The following is an 18,193-nucleotide window of genomic DNA, read 5'->3' as shown; positions in this document are numbered from 1 at the left end:
ACAGGCCGCCCATCAACATCAGGTTAGGTGGTAAGTGGTAGGAGGAGGATGTTTCATTGAGGAGTACAGCATCCTGTTCTTCTCTCTGGTCCTCACTCCTGATGCACGATGACAAACATACGTGTTCTAACATGGTTGCCCATGCATCTAGCATTGGTAGGCCATGTAAAACTTTAATCCTGCTGTCTATCTATGCGAGTGGTTGCCTGACTACCTTTATGACAGTGCAAAGCTTCTCTGGACATGAGGGAGAATGATAGCAAATGCTCCCTGGACTGAGAGAATACAGATACAGTGATTTGACTGAAGACAAAAATGGGAAGGGTGGGGGATGTAAAAAAATGATAGAAATGGCTACTTACAAAACTTAACTACAAAGGGCACTCAAGGTCAGACATAGCAACCTTATTAATGATCATCTACAGAGATCTGTAAGAGCTCCACTAATTTTACAGCCTAATTATGACCTGCTTGTGTGCCATCTCTCAGCAATCAGGTGCAAATTATATCAGTAGTGCAAAGATAGAACATGACATAACATAATAAAGACTGCAGTCTTACAGACATCAGGTAAATTAGAAAGAAGTCAAGACAAGGTCAAGGCAGATAAAATCCGAAAGAGTCAAGTTTTAATGTCCATGACTAAGGCCCCCACTCCCTGGAGCAGCATTCAACACCCTGGCATGGCCTGGACCAGGATCACACAATGCTATCACACACATCAGGGCTAATGCTACGGATCTTAAGGGACTCTCTTTTCTTATAAGATGACTTCTGCACTCTCTACGTCCTGGTATCAGATTGGCAGAATCTTATCTGCGGCCCACTTTGGCTCTGTGCTTTATCTTGATTTGTGTCCATAATGCCCTATATTTTTCATCTCTAATGCAAAGCGCTTGACACATCTTGCCGCAGATGACCTTGTAAGTTACCGTGGCCAACGAATGACAAAGTGATAAATAAGAAAATATTGGAGAAGTATGAGTCGGGGTTCAATTCCCTGCTGGTAGAATTAAATACATCGAAGAGTCAACTGCATCTGTGTACAAGCAATGTCACGACTAACCTCTGTGGCACGAGGGGTCTCCAGTTCCAGTCTTGTGTCTTTCAGTTGTCACTGAGCACTGAAAAGATCAATTAATGCAGTTAATTTCACTGATAACTGACCTCACCGAGTTTGTTGGGTCAAAATAGATGAAAACAAAGGAGTAGTTCTCCACTACTCGGGCCAGGAACCTGTGACATTAAGGTGATCGACAAAAGCGCTATGGCATGATACGGTTATGATTATGACAGTGTGTTCATCGCTTCATAGGTATGTATTGCAGGTCAAAATACAAAATTCATTCAAATAATATATTTGCCAAAGACACCATTCCTCAAACTTGAAACTGAACTCTAAGCTCATCAAGTAGTATAACAGATATTATTATAAACAAATGTATTAGGTTGATATTTACAGATAGTACATGATAAAAGTATGTTAATATGCCGTTGCCAATAATAAACCTTTACTCTTGGTTCGTATAATATTACTGCCTCTTTCAATGACAGAGATGACAAATATGAGGTAGGTGGAGTTGTTCAACTGCAAAAGCTCTGGTTTCCCCCTTCAGTGACTGCACCAGGAAATGTCACTCACTCATTAGCATCACGGTGTTCAGGGACGTGGAGCTCATCTCTGCTGTGGAATAAGGGTGCACTCAGGGGAAACTGCACCGAGATATAATTCTTCACGGCACACTGCATGCTGGGAAGGATTCCACGGTCAATACCAGGCAAACCAAATGAGAATTCCACAGCCTTGTTTACTAAGCTCGTCTCACAACCCGCGGTGGCAACAGGATATGGTATTACAAGAAATAATGGACTATGTAAGGTTAAATGTAAGGTTAGAGAGGTTCCACAAGAAATACTGCACTATGATTAATGTCAACTATTTTGATTAAGGAGGAAATAGTACCATACATTACTCTGGCAGATTGCCTTCCTGCCTGTGCTATTCCCTTAAAATGTGCTGCCACCTCCTGGCACAAATATGCATGTACATATTCCCGAAAATTAATCCTTTCCGAAACTGATCTTTCTTAAACATCTTGCATAATCCATGTAACAAAATCTCAATTTCTAGCCTGTTAAATTTCCACTGCATTGCAACCCGTACTAGGTATTTGATAATTATGCCAAAGCTATGTCAACCATTTTATTATTCCTCAGTGATGGTGGATATTGACTACCTTCATGGGCGATATTTGAGGAACTGCTTTAAACTACAGTATGTTAGACACCTGCATTAGGGATTCATTGCAATGTATTAGTTCTTCAAATCCTTGTCAAACCGCAAAGTTAAAAAGGGAAAGAATCCAATAAGAACATACATTTCTGAAGCACTGTGTAAATCAACATGGTGGGTGTTGGAGTCAAATAAACAGTCAAGTTCAATTACAACACAATGTTTAATTCAAAATAGGACACAAATACAAAAAAAACGTACAACTTCAATAGATATAATCTTACTTTGTAAATTAAAAAGGTTTTAAAGTGCCAAAACCTTCGATAATAGTAGTAAATAAAAGTGAATGAAAACTTCCCAGGTTATAAAACACTGATTCATTCGTAATGAAAAATTAATGCCATGATCTTGAGGTTTATGCACAGGCAATGTGTGATGTCACAAACCTGTGGTTTTTCCAAGTCACTCCAAAAGGTCAACTGCTGAATTTAATGTAAGAATGTAATGCAAGAATGACAAAATTATATAATCATGTTTGAGTGCAAAACAAATAAAACACTTTAGCCAAAGTGAATATCCCCTTCCACCAGTACTTTAGCCAAAGTGAATATCCCCTTCCACCAGTACTTTAGCCAAAGTGAATATCCCCTTCCAACAATACTTTAGCCAAAGTGAATATCCCCTTCCACCGATAATTTAGCCAATCTGCGATTAGATTGCCTCTTTACAGTGGTTGTATTTTACTACATCAATGAAAGTTAACTGATTTTAATGAAATCAAAATGATCTTAATGTGATGGTCCCGTTAAATCAAACAACAAGCTAGAACTCTGAAAGGCACTCTCAGAATAATAATACCCATTATACATATAAACCAAATTCTGCTGCCATTTACCTCACATTTTTGTGCACCAGAAGTGTACAGTAGGATGATTTCATTTAATTTTACAGTATCAAGAGTTGCTTGTAGATCAGAGTCCAGCCTTAAAGAACCCTCCCATATGATGCTTTGTGTGTCTCTTTTTTATGGGAGGGTAGTAAATCTTTATGGCTGGGTCACACACTCTGTACCCAGTACTGCCATTGGGCTGAGAGGGCAGGCTGATGCTGCCTCCAGACCTGTGACAGTCCACCAGATTAAACTCTGAGTCAAAACAGATCTCCAGCTGCCCCAATATCTGCATCTGCTCTCCCTATGGGGAAAAAATTGCAATCGTCATTTCTCCAGGGACTGCTTTCTACCGTGGTCAGTCAAAGAGGTTCACATCTTAAAAGGCCTGGTAAGCAAGCAGAAGTGAAAAATTACATATACAACAGTGTACACCAATTCTAAAATGAAAGAGAAACAAAGTTTTCGCATTCTTTCGTTGACTGTCCTGGAAACGCGCACCACTTAAAAGTATTTTAAGTTCTCTATACAGGAACAAATTCTTCACTTCCTGTTGCACGGTCACTAGAGAAATGCAGGGGGTTTCATAGATAACAAATGAGGACTCAAGGGACCTAGAACACAGGGACTTTTACAGGTCTCTGCACTAAAGCCCTAGAGACCCACAATACAGGTTCAGAGATCTCTCCACTGAAGAGAATTTTAGAGAGCTTTTCACCCAGGGTCCAACAAATCTGGAATGTAGAGAGCTTTGCCTTCACAGATTGGCTTGAGTTCCCATAAAATCAAGGCTATGGTAATTAAGATGGACAATGCACAAATTATTTCTCCAGCCTTCGCTATCACTTCTGTAAAACTGGTTTGTCCAAAAAACAGAGGCCTCAAGGTTCACTGTTTCAGTGGCTTTACTAGGCTGAGAGAGTCAGGGCATTTCATTCAGCCCAACCAATCAACAAGTTACAATGCATCCATTCTTATAAAGTTACAAATTAATTTATTAATGAACTACGGTTGAACGCTTGCAATCCTTGTCTTTATCTGACACTGCAACATTCCTTAATGAAAAAATATAGAGATATGCACATCGACCAGGGTGCAAGGCAATATGATAGTAGCGATAATAATTAAAGTAGAGCCTGCACACCAAAACTCAATATAATTATTTATTAGTATCAAAGAATGTTTCGACCCATAGTGAATCAAACTGACAACCTGATGAAGATCCACTATGGGTTGAAACGTTGTTTGATATTAATAAAGAATTATATTGAGTTTTGGTGTGCAGGTTCTACTTTATTATTATTACAACATTCGCCTCCATTTAAATCAAGCAAAAATAATATTACCGTTGCTGGCTGGACACACTGGATCTTAGGTTTCACGTGATAAGAACTGTTGATGGCCCGTTCAATTTCGTCCAGCTAAATCAAACACAAAAAAGCACATTACAAGCAACTCAAATTTAATTTAAAAACAAGATTTACAAATAAAACAAGACACCAATTCACTTATTTGTTATTCTGTACAGACAGGAATAAGATGTAAGTTTGAAACTGTGGAGATGATTATTTACTCACAGAGTAATAGGTTTCTGATGGCACAATGTTGTGACTCTTCAGTGTGCTGAAATTGTAAAATGCAGCAGTTTGGAAAATGCAGTGGAATTTAAATGGCAATGCAGGACAAAGAACCACATTACACAGCATAAACGGTCTGCAAGTCTAGCTATAAGTGTTCCATGGTCAGCAAAATGGAAGCCAAGCAACCTAGTTGACACTAGCAGCCAGTCTCACAAACATTCAGAAACAGGCACTACATTTTTCTTAACTGCAATGAATGAAAGCAATCGAAAACTGCCTTTACCATGCTTTCGTCATAGTCTAATGCCTGCAAATAAAAACCCATTCTTTTGAGTTTTGAAGCTTGATTATCTATACTCCTGCCTTTGCTAGCAATGTCAATTTCTCTTCTTTGTTGAACACAATGAAAAAGCATGATGATCCCTGCAAAGGATTACATCAAGTCCATCATTCACAGCTAATGTACCATGTACCCATATCTTCTCTTAAAGATACAAGGTACATTATTAACTGAATGATTTGAATTAGGATACTGTACACCAAAATAATAAGCAGATGTAGGGGCATCAAAAATAGTCGGGAGACAATGTTTTTACTACATATGATACAGAGTCAATTTTATATTCATCATGACCATTAATGGTTACAATGCAACAGTTGCAATAATAATATGCAACTATATGTAGTTATAGTTGTAATGTCACAATTGCTACAGTAAGAGCAGTACTGTATGTAACAGAAGTAACACATGCCATCAGCCCACCCGTCAAGGTTGAGTCTGCTGTAGAGTTCCAAGGCCTTGCTGAAGTATTTGTGTTCTGAGTTCATGGTCTCTGCCTGGGCAGCACAAGTTCCATGTTTCATCCATTCATGTTTCCTGGAAGGGCAAAAACTCTAAACAGGCAGCCCAAAGCAAATTAACTCTAATAGCATGAATCTAATCAAAAAGGCAACATTCGTAGCCAACTTTGGTATTCAGTGCACAATGATTAATTCCCAACTAGCATTACATTACATTTTCAGCATTAAACAGACATGCTTATCTTGAACAACCTGCACAGCTTACATTGTACCTCTATACAGCTGGATATTTACTGAACTTTGCCATTTTTACGGTCAAGCAGAGATCTCAATCACGAAAGCTAAATGCAAATGATGCCAGGCTCCACCATGAAACATTTAATGAATGTTAGTGGAATGGACAGTACCAGAACCCAGTGGCTGCAGAGTCAGTGGGATTAAGAAGGTCCGGCCACCATTTTCTCATCAGCGGCATCAGGTCCTGCAATAAAACAGGAAGAGAAATGTTCACACTACCCAAGGTACTTTCCAGGTATGCCTACTGGACATTGTGTGACAAATTACCTACAAACAACATTGCGTGTGTCACTGTGTAAATGAGTGAGTGCATGAGTGTATGTGCATTCATGTGTATGTGAGTGTACTTCCCCGCTCACTGACTGCTGAGGTTATGCATTTCATTAGGACATGACAACACCATGGTTGATAATTACCTCTATTAGACTTGCATTGAAGTGCCAAGTTGAATTGCAAGTAAATCCTTTATTTGGCCTATAAAACATTTGAATACAGACATTTCAGTGATGATATTCCTACAAAATCAACATATTCTGCTCAGAAGGTACACTTCTGAGAAAACTCTCCCCAGACTCAGTTTTTAGTTTAACTTGCAGAGCTTCAACAATACACAAAGACCTTTACCGCAGCAAACAATCAATACCAAAATAACAGTCCAAGGCAAAAACCCATAAAACTTCTTACCACAGTCCATGCAAAGACCAATAATCAACATCTGTCTCACAATGTTCCATCTAAAATCACACAAACAGAACAGTCCAGTATTAATATAGTATATACCTAAACGGTCACTACTAGATGCAACACTTTATGCAAAACTGTCTCTTTAAAAACAAAATGTCTATCTTTTAGAACATAATTATATAAAATGTCAAAAAGACAAGCTCCTCAGCGATCAATTTGCGCAAAATAGCTAATTGCTCAAGGAATTACAAAGACTTTAAAATGTAACATTCAATTTAAATTATTTTTGAAGGTTGAAAAAACACCCTTACATAGCAAAATGTCTGAGGCCAGTGGTGAGTCAAAATCAGCATTGACCATTCTTGTCTGGAAATGAAGAATAATAAAAAAAAAAAAGGTTACACTGACAAGACTAAATTCAATTCACTGAACATCATATACAACAATATAAAAACTGTTAAAAACAATAGCTACAAATAAAGAATATTATAATTATCATCACCAATAGTCAAAAAGGGAACTAGTTGCTTGATGTACAGCACTGTGCAAAAGTCTTAGGCAGGTGTGAAACAATGCTGTAAAATAAGAATGCTTTCAAAAATAGAATTGTTAATAGTTTATTTTTATCAATTAACAAAATGCATGAACAGAAGAAAAATCTACATCAAATCAATATTTGGTGTGACCATCCTTTGGCTTCAATTGCCTTCAAAGCATCAATTCTTCTAGGTATACTTGCACACAGTTTTTGAAGGAACTCGGCAGGTAGGTTGTTCCAAACATCTAGGAGAACTAGTCACAATTCTTCTGTGGATTTAGGCAGCCTCAAATGCTTCTGTCTCTTCATGTAATCCCAGACAGACTCGATGAGGTTGAGATCTGTGGGGGCCATACCATCACTTCCAGGATTCCTTGTTCTTCTTTACACAGAAGATAGTTCTTAATGACATCGCTGTATGTTTAGGGTTGTTGTCCTGCTGTAGAATACATTTTGGGCCAATCAGGTGCCTCCCTGATGGTATTGCATGATGGATGAGTATCGGCCTGTACTTCTCAGCATTGAGGAGACCATTAATTCTGACCCAATCCCCAATTCCATTTCCATTCCTCCACCATGCTTCACTGTTGCCTGCAGACACTCACTCTTGTACTGCTCTCCAGCCCTTCGGTGAACAAACTGCCTTCTGCTACAGACAAATATTTCATATATTTTGACTCATCAGTCCAGAGAACCTGCTGTCATTTTTCTATAACTACCTAGTGTCTTGTTGCTGTGCTCATTCTTGCCATGGTGTATGACTTCTGACAATAAACTGTCTTCAGCAACCTCACCTTGGAAGCAGAGTTTGGCTGTTCCTCACCCAGTTTTATCCCTCCTACACAGCTGTTTCTGTTTCAGTTAATGATTTTGTTTCAACCTACATATTAAATTGATGATCATTAGCTCCTGTTTGGTATAATTGGTTAATCACACACCTGACTATATGCCTACAAAATCCCTGACTTTGTGCAAGTGTACCTAGAAGAACTGAATTGCTGGTTTGAAGGCAAAAGGTGGTCACACCAAATATGGATTTAAATTTAGATTTTTATTCTGTTCACTCAGTTTGCATTTTGTTAATTGATAAAAAGAAACTATTAACATTTCTATTTTTGAAAGCATTCTTACTTTACAGCATTTTTTCCACACCTGCCTAGAACCTTTGCACAGTACTGTACATTTTACACAACTTCTCTATTAATTCTGGAACAAACCCGATGACGAAATATTTGCAGTTAGAAGGCTTATCAGAAGGCTCAGAATGAGACAAAAACACAGTCACTTACTTAAAGAGTTGATATGATAAAGCCCCAGGACCACAACCCACCAGCAGCAGGGCAAAAAAGAGAAGTGATCCCATTGCCCAGGAAAATCAACCCTGTGTGAAAACAAGCAAAATTATGATAATATTTATCTTAATGGCCTTTCAGATTGGTATTCATGTATTCTATGGGAACCTAATGTTTCCGCTGTTTCTGACCAGTAAGCTTTTTGGTTAATTTACAGGGGCTCTCTTTATACTTGGGATACCATGCAGGGTAGCCTACAATCTGAGGGTGTCAATATACAACGAACATTTCAGCATAATTAATTCAGTCAAAATAACTTGTCATCAAAAAGCAAGGTGGGTTATATTATAACTATTAAAGTGACACAATTTAGAAATATCACGCTGAAATGAAAACACTTCTCGAGGCAGGGTACATTTAGCCAACAATAGTTGTATCAATCAGAAAAAGCAAGTTGCAGTCACATCCGTCAAGAATGTAAACAGATTCTTCACGGTCAGAATAATATTTACGACAAGGTTAGCTTGGTGTGCAAAAGGTAGAACAAAATACTGCCATTTTACCGAAAACACAAATGCATAAACCCATGCGCCCATATGTTGAGAAATATCACAGTGTTACTCGTGTAACAACACTTAAAACATCAACATGTCCCGATACAACCTTGATACGTTAAAGCCTTACGCGAAGCGGACATTCTCACAAAGTTAAAACAACTGTGACTAATAACCAAGCGATAGTGTTTCTTTGTTTTCCAATAATCTGCCCTCCACTGAAATATGCCAAACTTTTTATGTCGCCTTTAGACTTGAACGGATATTGCACAATCAACCACAACTTTGCTCTGTGAGCTGGCTTGACAAACAACATTAACAACGACTATAAACGAACGTTAGCTAAGTTGGACACCTTAGTTGTCTTTAAAAATATATTTTCTTACCTCCTGTATTGATCAGATGCTTTACCCAAACTTTGACAACTGCCAAAATAACGTTAGATTGCTAGCTTGCTATCGGTAGCATATGTAGACCTACAGTATGTAAGCCAGCACCTCTGTCGACTGTTTAGAGATGATAAGTTATGTGAGCTTGAATAGCCTAGCTACAAGGTAAATCAGCAAGTCGGTATGGTTAGCTTTGACAGATGCGCTTTGTTCAGTTGTGGCTGGCGCGTCTGCGCAGACTTGCCTTTGAAATGTAGTCACGTGACATCGCCTCACATTTATCTCACATGACTTCTTCCTGTCTGTCCTGTTAGTTCACATAGCCAAAAAGAAAAGCGCTCCGTGACACTGCTAACAAAAAGAAGGCAGCTCCGTGTCACATGGTTATTGCTAAAAACTCGGGTGGCGGTGCAAGTCTAGTGAGCAAGATATGCCTTAACTTAAAATAACTTGAAATAAAAAAGGTACAGTGGAGGTACATCTTTTCGACACATTTTTCAAATGTACCATGGAGGTACAGTAATGTTCTATTTGGGTATAGGCCTATAATAAGTAGCCTACCTTTTGCAATGTTATGCAGCCTACTATAGGGTATCACCCCAGTGCCAAACGTTTTATGCACTTTTTCGTGGCCTACCTTTTTGTGGGAGATCATATAATTCTTACCAATTAGTGAAATCCGCCCAGACACTGAGGCTACCGGTTGTGACTTACTGCTCAGCACGACAGCAATGATGGCTACTGTACCCTATAATATCATAATTATAGAGATGGATGCACCCTCACACTTGCAGAATGCATTTCTATTGAATATAACAAGGAAAATCTGATTATTTTATTTCACGAACACAAGTTGACCGATATTTAAAAATAAAATACTGTAAACTGGTATCCTTTTACAGACCTTCGGAAAACTTGATCTCTTGTTAAAAATAGAATTTGGAAGGAGCGCAGTTGAGGCGCGATATGGGCTGTCTTAAGAAACCTAAAAAGGGTTTAAGGTCATGAACAGTGCGGCTGCAGCTAACACCGCACAGCCCTCTAATTTAACAAAAGATAAAATGGCTATTACATTACAATACATGAATTCCGCAGCTACTCTTCGGATATCACCGTCTGTAAGCCCTACACCCAATTGTTTTTTCCCCCTTTGAAGATTGGCTCTGAGTCCATGCACATTGCATCCCCTCGACTCCAACAGCACTTTTAAGCTGTGGAGGAAAGAATTGCAAACGTATAAAGAGCATGTATCATTATTCAATTGATTATTCAATGTCCCCTGTAACCTGTTTTAGCGATGCGGTTTACTGCAAGTAAGAAATGAAGCAGAAAGTTGATGCAAATGCTATATATAGTTCTATGCACATCCTTAAATGGTGTGTGAGTGGAGAAGCATTCCTTGGGGGCAATATTTTTGTTTTCATCAGTAAGTGATTCCCAAGTGGGTTCGGGCCGATCTTCCTCCGCTCTGCGCTCTTTTAATCTCACGGGGTAAGTTGGGTTTCCTTTGTTGCTATATTTCATCTTGAACATTAACGCGCGTGCCCGGGTACTGCTAATTAACAATTGTTTTTTTCATATTGTGAGGAACAATTTCAAAATGTAGTTTTAGGGCGATAATAGGTTGGTTGGCAACATATCAGAATAGGAATATTTACTCCCAGGTACAGCATCGCCTTGAATGGAATCAGAATGAGAAGTCACTGCAGAACTAACACCTGACTATTTGGGATTACATTGCCTAGAATAGTTAAATGGTTAAAGTGTATGAATTAAACGAGCTTTAAACCACATCTAGGTATACTTTTTACTTAATCGTAGGCTTATATGTTTAAATGTAGGGTAATAAATGAGCCTTGTAAATTAGGCCTACACATTTTTATCTAGCCTATAGCGTTAATTGCATTAGTGATCTTAAGAGTTTTTGACATTATCTTCCTGTCTGGACATTCAACGTGAATTCCCGCTACATCAATATACATCAATTGTGTGAAAAGAGCAGAAATACCCTTTCAAGTCCTATATGTAACGAAGCGACGTTCTTCAAATTCTGAAAGTGATTTAGCTTGCCATTCTAAAGATACTACAGACCTGCACCGGAGATACCAGATACCAGAAATCCGCAGGGATAGAGAATGTTCGAATTTTATGGAGATAAAATGTGGATTTGACACAGCGAAATTTAAAATAACATTCTCAAATTTTTGTATGGAGTAGGCTACTTTACTCTACTTTTTTTTGTAAAATTGTTTAGACTGTCTTATAGAAACAACTGATCATTAATACTGAATGAGACATGTCCAAAACTGTAGACCTGTTATGTAACATTTTTATCCGAAAACATAATAATCTACCACTTTAAATATTATATAGCTTCACTCTTTCTAAATTGCTGTTGAAGACATGTTTTCATGTATGGTTTTATTGACAGGTCTTTTTGAATTTTGTTGGCGGCCATGGCGGCTAAGGTCGTGCCATATTACCCGTACCCGTGCAAGTACAGGCATTACAGCTATGACTACCGCAGCAGTGAAGCTAAATATGTTGTCAAGGAATACTCCTCAAGGTAGGATATGCAGCTCATCTCTCAACAGTATTTCATCTGTAGTTCGACTGATAGCTGCTGTAGCTACAGATAGATGTTTGGAAAGTAAGTGACTGGCTGGAATGATTAGCTAGCTACTTGTGTTCGAAAGTCCACTTTCCAAATTCCCCCCCCTGATGTACTCCTCTAACGGCAAATGCATTATTATTTTTAGGAGCTGATGCAATCCTCAGGATTCAAGCTAAATGCCATGATAAATTCATTCTTTACAGACAGCATCTACCAGTTCAGAAGTGCTGTAGATATAACACAGATATAATGCAAATGGATGCAAAAACACAGAAACAGATGGGTTGGTGTACAGTCCTATGTCATAAGTTTGCCAAAAGCCATACAACTTGATATGACTTTGTCTGGCCTGCTTTCTGAATCTAAAGTTGGGACTAGTTAATTACTTGGACAACAGAGTACATGGGGGAAAAATAGATAAATTGCTGCTGGAAGAGGTGTTGGTGGGCCAGTAGGGGGCACTCTTCCCTTTAGACCAGTGCGGCAGGGTCTGCAGGGGGGCTAGGGTCTGAAAGTTTCTCGGGGGCCCTGACATGATAGGAAATTATTTAAAGCTTCAATCACAAAACATAAGAAATTATTCAGCTTCAGTTGTAAATGAATGGAAAAATGGAAAATGAAATAAGGATTTCTGCTGATAAATATTTGAGGATTACTACAATGGCAACACTATGCTTATATGGGGTTAAATGGTGTGAGCTCTACTAACTGCATTGAAGTGTGTACAGATGTCCTTATGATGACAGGTGGACAGGATATCATGCCTCCTGTGGCGGGCCCTGGGATATTTACGTGGACATGGGGGGCCTTGGCGGCAAAATGATTGAGAAGCACTCCTTTAGACCAAGTTAAAAACAAATATCCTTGAGCAATGGTGGTGACACTATGCTATAGGGGTGTAATCTTTGGATAAGGCCAAGGTCCTTACTGACTGGGGCTCCATGGCACTTTTTGCAAAAGGTTTGGTGTTCTGTCCAAAATTTCAATATAATTAATTCAGACTATAAAATAATCCCTGATTTAATTGCCTTACAACAACCTATCTGTCCACTTCTGCTGTGGTGTGCTGAGGTTTATACTGTAAAATGGCTGCCGTAGGTGCATACTACAAGTTGTGGGGGTTGAAATGAACACCCACACCCCTCCTTCACAGTAAAGCCCTTTGAGGCCATTTGACATGCAGTGCAACCTACTGTATAATTTATAAACTCCTTCATAATTCTCATATTTAACAAAGGTTATATTTACATTTCTCTTTGGGTAACCATGGCTAATCAAACGCATAATGTGAAGTACTACTGTATTTTCCCACTTGTACACTAATAATTAATTGCACTGTATGTCAGAATATAGTTTCAGGAAGGCCACTTAATGAAAAAAAAAAAGAAACACATGTAGACTTTTAAATATTTGTCTAATATTTGAACTTCAGTCATAAAGGTTTTTGGATGATGTTTGCATTTTTCACGTGCTTAAAAAAGTGGTTTGAAAATTCTGTACAGATTTCAAACTTGATATTAAAAAGCCGAATGGGTCCAATCAAAATCTTAACAGAAATGGTGAATTTTCACTGTCATTGTCACTATCACTGCCAAATGTTTGTAGTTGTCAAAATATTGTTGCCTTTCCAGCTCTACATAGACTCTAACAAAACAAGCCAGCATATACAGGCGACTGCACTCGCAAATTAAAAATGTACACCTTGGAAAAATGTATAACTGCTCCAACCTTGGGAAAATTGTATTTCCTGTTGTTTAGCTGTGAAAATGTACTTGAATACACTGATTCATTAATCTACTTTATAAAGAAATCACAGAAGTGTATGTCAGGAATGTGGGATGGGAGTATTATTTCATCTTGTTTGTTGGTCATATGTAGACTTCAATTTTTAACAATACACATTGTATTTGATGCATGGCAATTCATATGGACTTCTATAAACTGTCATATCAAAGTGGAACCTCTTGCACAGTATTGTGACATGGTATTTTTGTTTATGAATTCCTTTTAATCTCCCTCTCTCTTAGATCTAAAACCTCTGCATCTATGGTGGCTACTTCATCTACTGCATCTAGTGCAGCAAGGTCAATGACTGCAGCTACGTCGTATAGTGCGACGTCTGCAGCTACTGCAGCAAGGTCAACAACTGCAGCTTCGTCGTACAGTGCAACGACTGCAGCAACTGCAGCAAGCGCAAGTACTGCAACAAGCGCAAGTATTGCAGCAAGCGCAAGTACTGCAGCTAGTTCATATAGTGCAACGACTGCAGCGTCTGCTTCCAGGGAAGAGAGCCGCGAATACAGTTACCAAGTACAGAAGAGAATTAATGAAGTGGTAAAGCTCCTTCTGTGTACTTCTATGTGATAGGAGAGAATCACATGATCACATATCCCTACCCTTTAAGATATCACTTCTTCCCTATAAAAAGTACAATGATACATAACAGTGTTTTACATTGTTCCAGTTATATGATATTTATCTAGTTTTTAAGAGTTTAGAGTTTTAGAGATTATTATAAAAAGATCCAATTGACCAATTGACATATGTGCAATTAATTGTAAATATGAACTCATTAAACAAAACTTACTGCCTTACCAGCATTCAACTCATGAAACCTTGCTCCTGATAGGTGAAGAGGAAGTCATCAGAAAAGTACATTCGTGAGGAGTCCAGGATCAGTGGTCCCGAGTTCCTGGTGAGGCTGAGGTCTCATACAGTCTTTGAGAATGCAGCTGTGAAGCTTTTCTGCACGGTGGAGGGATACCCCACCCCCACCGTTAAATGGTGAGGATCCCATAAATACCAGGCCAAATTAGCTGGTATCTACACCCAGTCCAGTCATGTTTGTCCTTTATGAATGTTTTTTGTGTGTTGCTGGTCCAGGCCACAGTAGTAATACGGTTGTATCCTAAGGATTTGATCACAATTTACTGTCAGACCCTTGAAGCCAGTTTGTTTTCAAAGGGCTCTTTTCAAATGAGAGCCAAACACACCTGCCAGAATTTCCCTTCTAATGTTGTGGCAGCCAGCTCTCTCTCTTTGAAGTCAAACAGATGCTTTAGACTCAGACAACACACACACACCATTAAAGTTGGCATTTATGTTTACACATATTCCAGTTAAATCCTTATTTGGCAATATGTACTTTGAGCTGTTTGTTTGACCACAGTACATACAGTTGTATGCACTGCATAATCTTACTGAATGTACTATTACATACATACAGTGAGCTCCATATTTTTGGGGACAAATAAATGTTTTCTAAATTTTGCTCAGTACTGAACAATTTGAATTCAAGCAATTCATATGTGTGACATATTCATGTTATATAAATGAAAGTAGCCATGTTTAGTACTTGCATATCCTAGCATTCAGTGACTGCTTGAAGTCCAGGCCTGTGCTGCTGCCATCTTCAACTCCTGCTTATTTCAGGGGCCTTAAAGGAGCACTGTCACACTTTTTTCAGTTGAGCTTATTTGGATTAAATGCTTAAATTATGTGTGTAGGCATTTTTAAAATCACAGTCTGTGTAGTCGTTTCCTAAATATGGGGCAAAACTTCTCAAAACAAGAAGTTCACTGGATGTGTTTGGCGTGAATCTCCAGCCTGTGTTACCCGGAAGGAAACAGGTGCTCAAAATCCATCCTTGAATGCAGAGATTGGTTTATGGGCGGCCTCCCACCCAGGCGATCACACGACACCAACGAAAATACCGTAACATTAGCATACAGATATCACGGTACCTACCTTGGCTAGCCTGAGCGATATGAGGACAGCTCTGTTGCCTTTTTCCAGATACTCCTTAGCAAGCTGTATCCCGGCCTGATATTGCAGCTGGTTTGCATTTTTCAATGTAGCCTCCAGACGGTACTCACTGACACATCCACACATGACTCCTGACTTTCTGATCTGTCAGACAGTTGGTTGGGGGTCTTATGGTGGGAATTCTTCGGTCATTAATACTAGGGGTCGTCCTTGGCCTTCCAGAACCTTTGCAATTACTGAGCTCACCAGTGCTCTCTTTCTCCTTCATGATGTTCCAAACGGCCTATGTCTCAATGGCTTCCTTGACTTTCATTAGCACACCTCCGGTCCTCATATTGCCAAACGCCAATAACAGACTCCAAAGGCAATCAAAAGCCTAGAATCTCGACTAGATACTGAAAGCTCTCTTATACCTGCCCCAGATATTATAATGCCCTGAAATGAGGGGAATATGTATTAAAAGTGCTGTAATTTCTGAATAAATGTTGTATGTGTGTGCAATGCATGTAAAGCCTTAACAGTTCAACGAGCCATCAATATCCTGTAATTACAGACCCAAATGTAAAATAACATATCTTTATATAATTCAAAGTTTTATGCATAGTTGCATAGACATACCATTTTTTAGCAGTATACTTAATTACTTTGGGGGGGGGGGGGGGGAGGAATTGTTAGTACTGAATTTTATTCCTTGTTTCAGGTTTAAGGACAATGTCCTCATTGGCACAGCCAGCACAGCGGCAAAATACTTCATTCAGAGCAATTATGGAGTTCACAGCCTGGAGATCACCAGGTACTGAGCTCGTGGAAACCCCAAGAAACCTAATGTTACATTTATATTATTATAGCAGACATGTCACAGTCTCAAGTCCCGTAGAAAAAATGAAAGTTTAACCACATTAAACTCCATTTGTGCATTTATTCTGTGATTATTCTGATTATCATTTGCATTTTTTTATTTTTTTTATGCTTTTATCCAGGGACATTTTATAGTGGTCGACCATACAAAAGGAAAATGAACACAAATAGCATTAATGAATATATAAATAAATAGCCACACCATGAACCCAGTATGAGGGCATACAAATCCCAGTGAGAAAGTAAAACTGTGAGCTATAAATTGTAGAAAATTAAATGATTGACTACCTGTGCCATATGTTAGCTAATATAAGACATGTTAATGTCTTTTGCCATTTCTGTCTTAGTATTAGTATGAAAAAAAGCTTAAACTTTCAGTGTGAAATTAAATGGAGTTGCTTTATATGAAACTACAATGGAGCACATTTCATATGTCTTACATGACTGCTGTTGCATGACCATATTATAACAGTATATATCCAGTTACTCTGTGTGAGTCTGTATTCTCAATGCTGTCCATGTACTGTGGGAAGATGGAGGGACCCATGCAGGCACCTCGCAATGACTGCATTTAGTGTGAGAGTGATTTACACAGAGGTGCCCATGAAAGGTGGTCATGTGCCCAGGCATTGCGGGTTAGCTTTTCCAATTTAGTCCCGAGCAGGCCTCGGTTACGCCCCCGATCGCCGAGACTCCTCAGCTGTTCCTGCCGAACTGCTGAGCGATGTGTCATCCGAGACTTGACCTCTTTAAAGAGCACCCCGGCTCCTCGCTGCCGTTCCATCGCACCGTCTGGCACAAGTCCCCCCGCAATGCCCACCATGCCCCCCCCCCCCCCCCACCAGATTCAACATTTGTTTTAATAAGAGATGGGGGACTCTGAGCCAGCCTTTCCCTAAATTGAGAGAAAAGTTAGCTGGTTGTTTAGGCACTGAGGAGAAGAAGAGATTAATAAAGTGTGTTAAAATAGCACGAGGAAGGTCACATTGCTGTGTCTGTGCTCCTCTCTCCTTGCAGAAATATTTGCCATTCTTAGCCAAGATCCTCTCGTGTTGAATATACTCTGTACGCCTGACCCAGGTTTCCGTGCATGGGCTCATGAGACCTGGTGGTGTCAAAACCTCATCCTTCAGAATTCAAATACACTCAGTGAGCACTTTATTTGGTATTTATTAGACTTTTTTTTTTTAACTAATTTTTTTTAATGCTGCTGTAGCCTATCCACTTAAGAGGTTTGACACATTGTGTGTTTAGAGATGCTCTTCTGCATACCACTGTTGTAATGTGTGGTTATTTGCATTCCTCCTTCTCCTCCGACCTCTCTCATTACCAAGCTGTTTTTGCCTGCAGAAGTGCTGCTCACTGGATGTTTTTTTGTTTTTCGCACCATTCTCTGCAAACTCTAGAGACTGTTGTGCATGAAAACCCTAGGAGATCAGCAGTGTCTGAGATATTCAAACCTCCCTGTCGGGCACCAACAATCATTCTACAGTCAAAGTCACTTAGATCATATTTCTTCACCATTCTGACATTTGGTCTGAAATACAACTGAACCTCTTCATCATGTCTGCATATTTTTATGCATTTAGTTGCTTCCTCATGATTGCCTGATTACATATTTTCATTAAGCTGGTGTACAGGTCTACTTAATACAGTGTTCATTGAGTGTATATTAAGCATATCTTCTAGGAGTTTCAAA

At 39.1% G+C, this 18,193-nt stretch overlaps 2 protein-coding genes across 3 annotated transcripts in view; one reads left to right on the top strand and one right to left on the bottom strand.

Annotated features, from left to right (window-relative positions):
• Positions 1-2,437: 2,437 nt before the first annotated feature.
• On the bottom strand, positions 2,438-9,503 carry rnaset2 (ribonuclease T2). Its single transcript, XM_061228440.1, has 10 exons — positions 9,255-9,503; positions 8,312-8,403; positions 6,796-6,850; positions 6,485-6,534; positions 6,217-6,274; positions 5,911-5,984; positions 5,466-5,579; positions 4,700-4,745; positions 4,469-4,543; positions 2,438-3,426 (listed from the first exon to the last, which is right to left on the bottom strand). Exons 2-10 carry the CDS (start codon positions 8,383-8,385, stop codon positions 3,205-3,207), a joined length of 768 nt encoding a protein of 255 aa, XP_061084424.1. The 5' UTR covers positions 8,386-8,403; positions 9,255-9,503; the 3' UTR covers positions 2,438-3,204.
• A 1,099-nt stretch (positions 9,504-10,602) lies between these two features.
• Positions 10,603-18,193, top strand: part of myom2b (myomesin 2b) — a 36,777-nt gene continuing 29,186 nt past the window's right edge. For both annotated transcript variants that reach the window (XM_061228438.1, XM_061228437.1), the window contains exons 1-5: positions 10,603-10,748; positions 11,689-11,823; positions 13,899-14,205; positions 14,501-14,655; positions 16,337-16,429. In XM_061228438.1, coding sequence (XP_061084422.1) covers positions 11,714-11,823; positions 13,899-14,205; positions 14,501-14,655; positions 16,337-16,429 — 665 coding nt within the window. In that variant the 5' untranslated portion in view covers positions 10,603-10,748; positions 11,689-11,713. The remainder of the gene's footprint in view (positions 10,749-11,688; positions 11,824-13,898; positions 14,206-14,500; positions 14,656-16,336; positions 16,430-18,193) is intronic.

The sequence above is a fragment of the Conger conger genome, chromosome 18 (genome assembly GCF_963514075.1).
Source record: "Conger conger chromosome 18, fConCon1.1, whole genome shotgun sequence".
NCBI classification, from domain to species: domain Eukaryota; kingdom Metazoa; phylum Chordata; class Actinopteri; order Anguilliformes; family Congridae; genus Conger; species Conger conger.
This window is presented reverse-complemented; position numbering and strand designations above follow the sequence as displayed.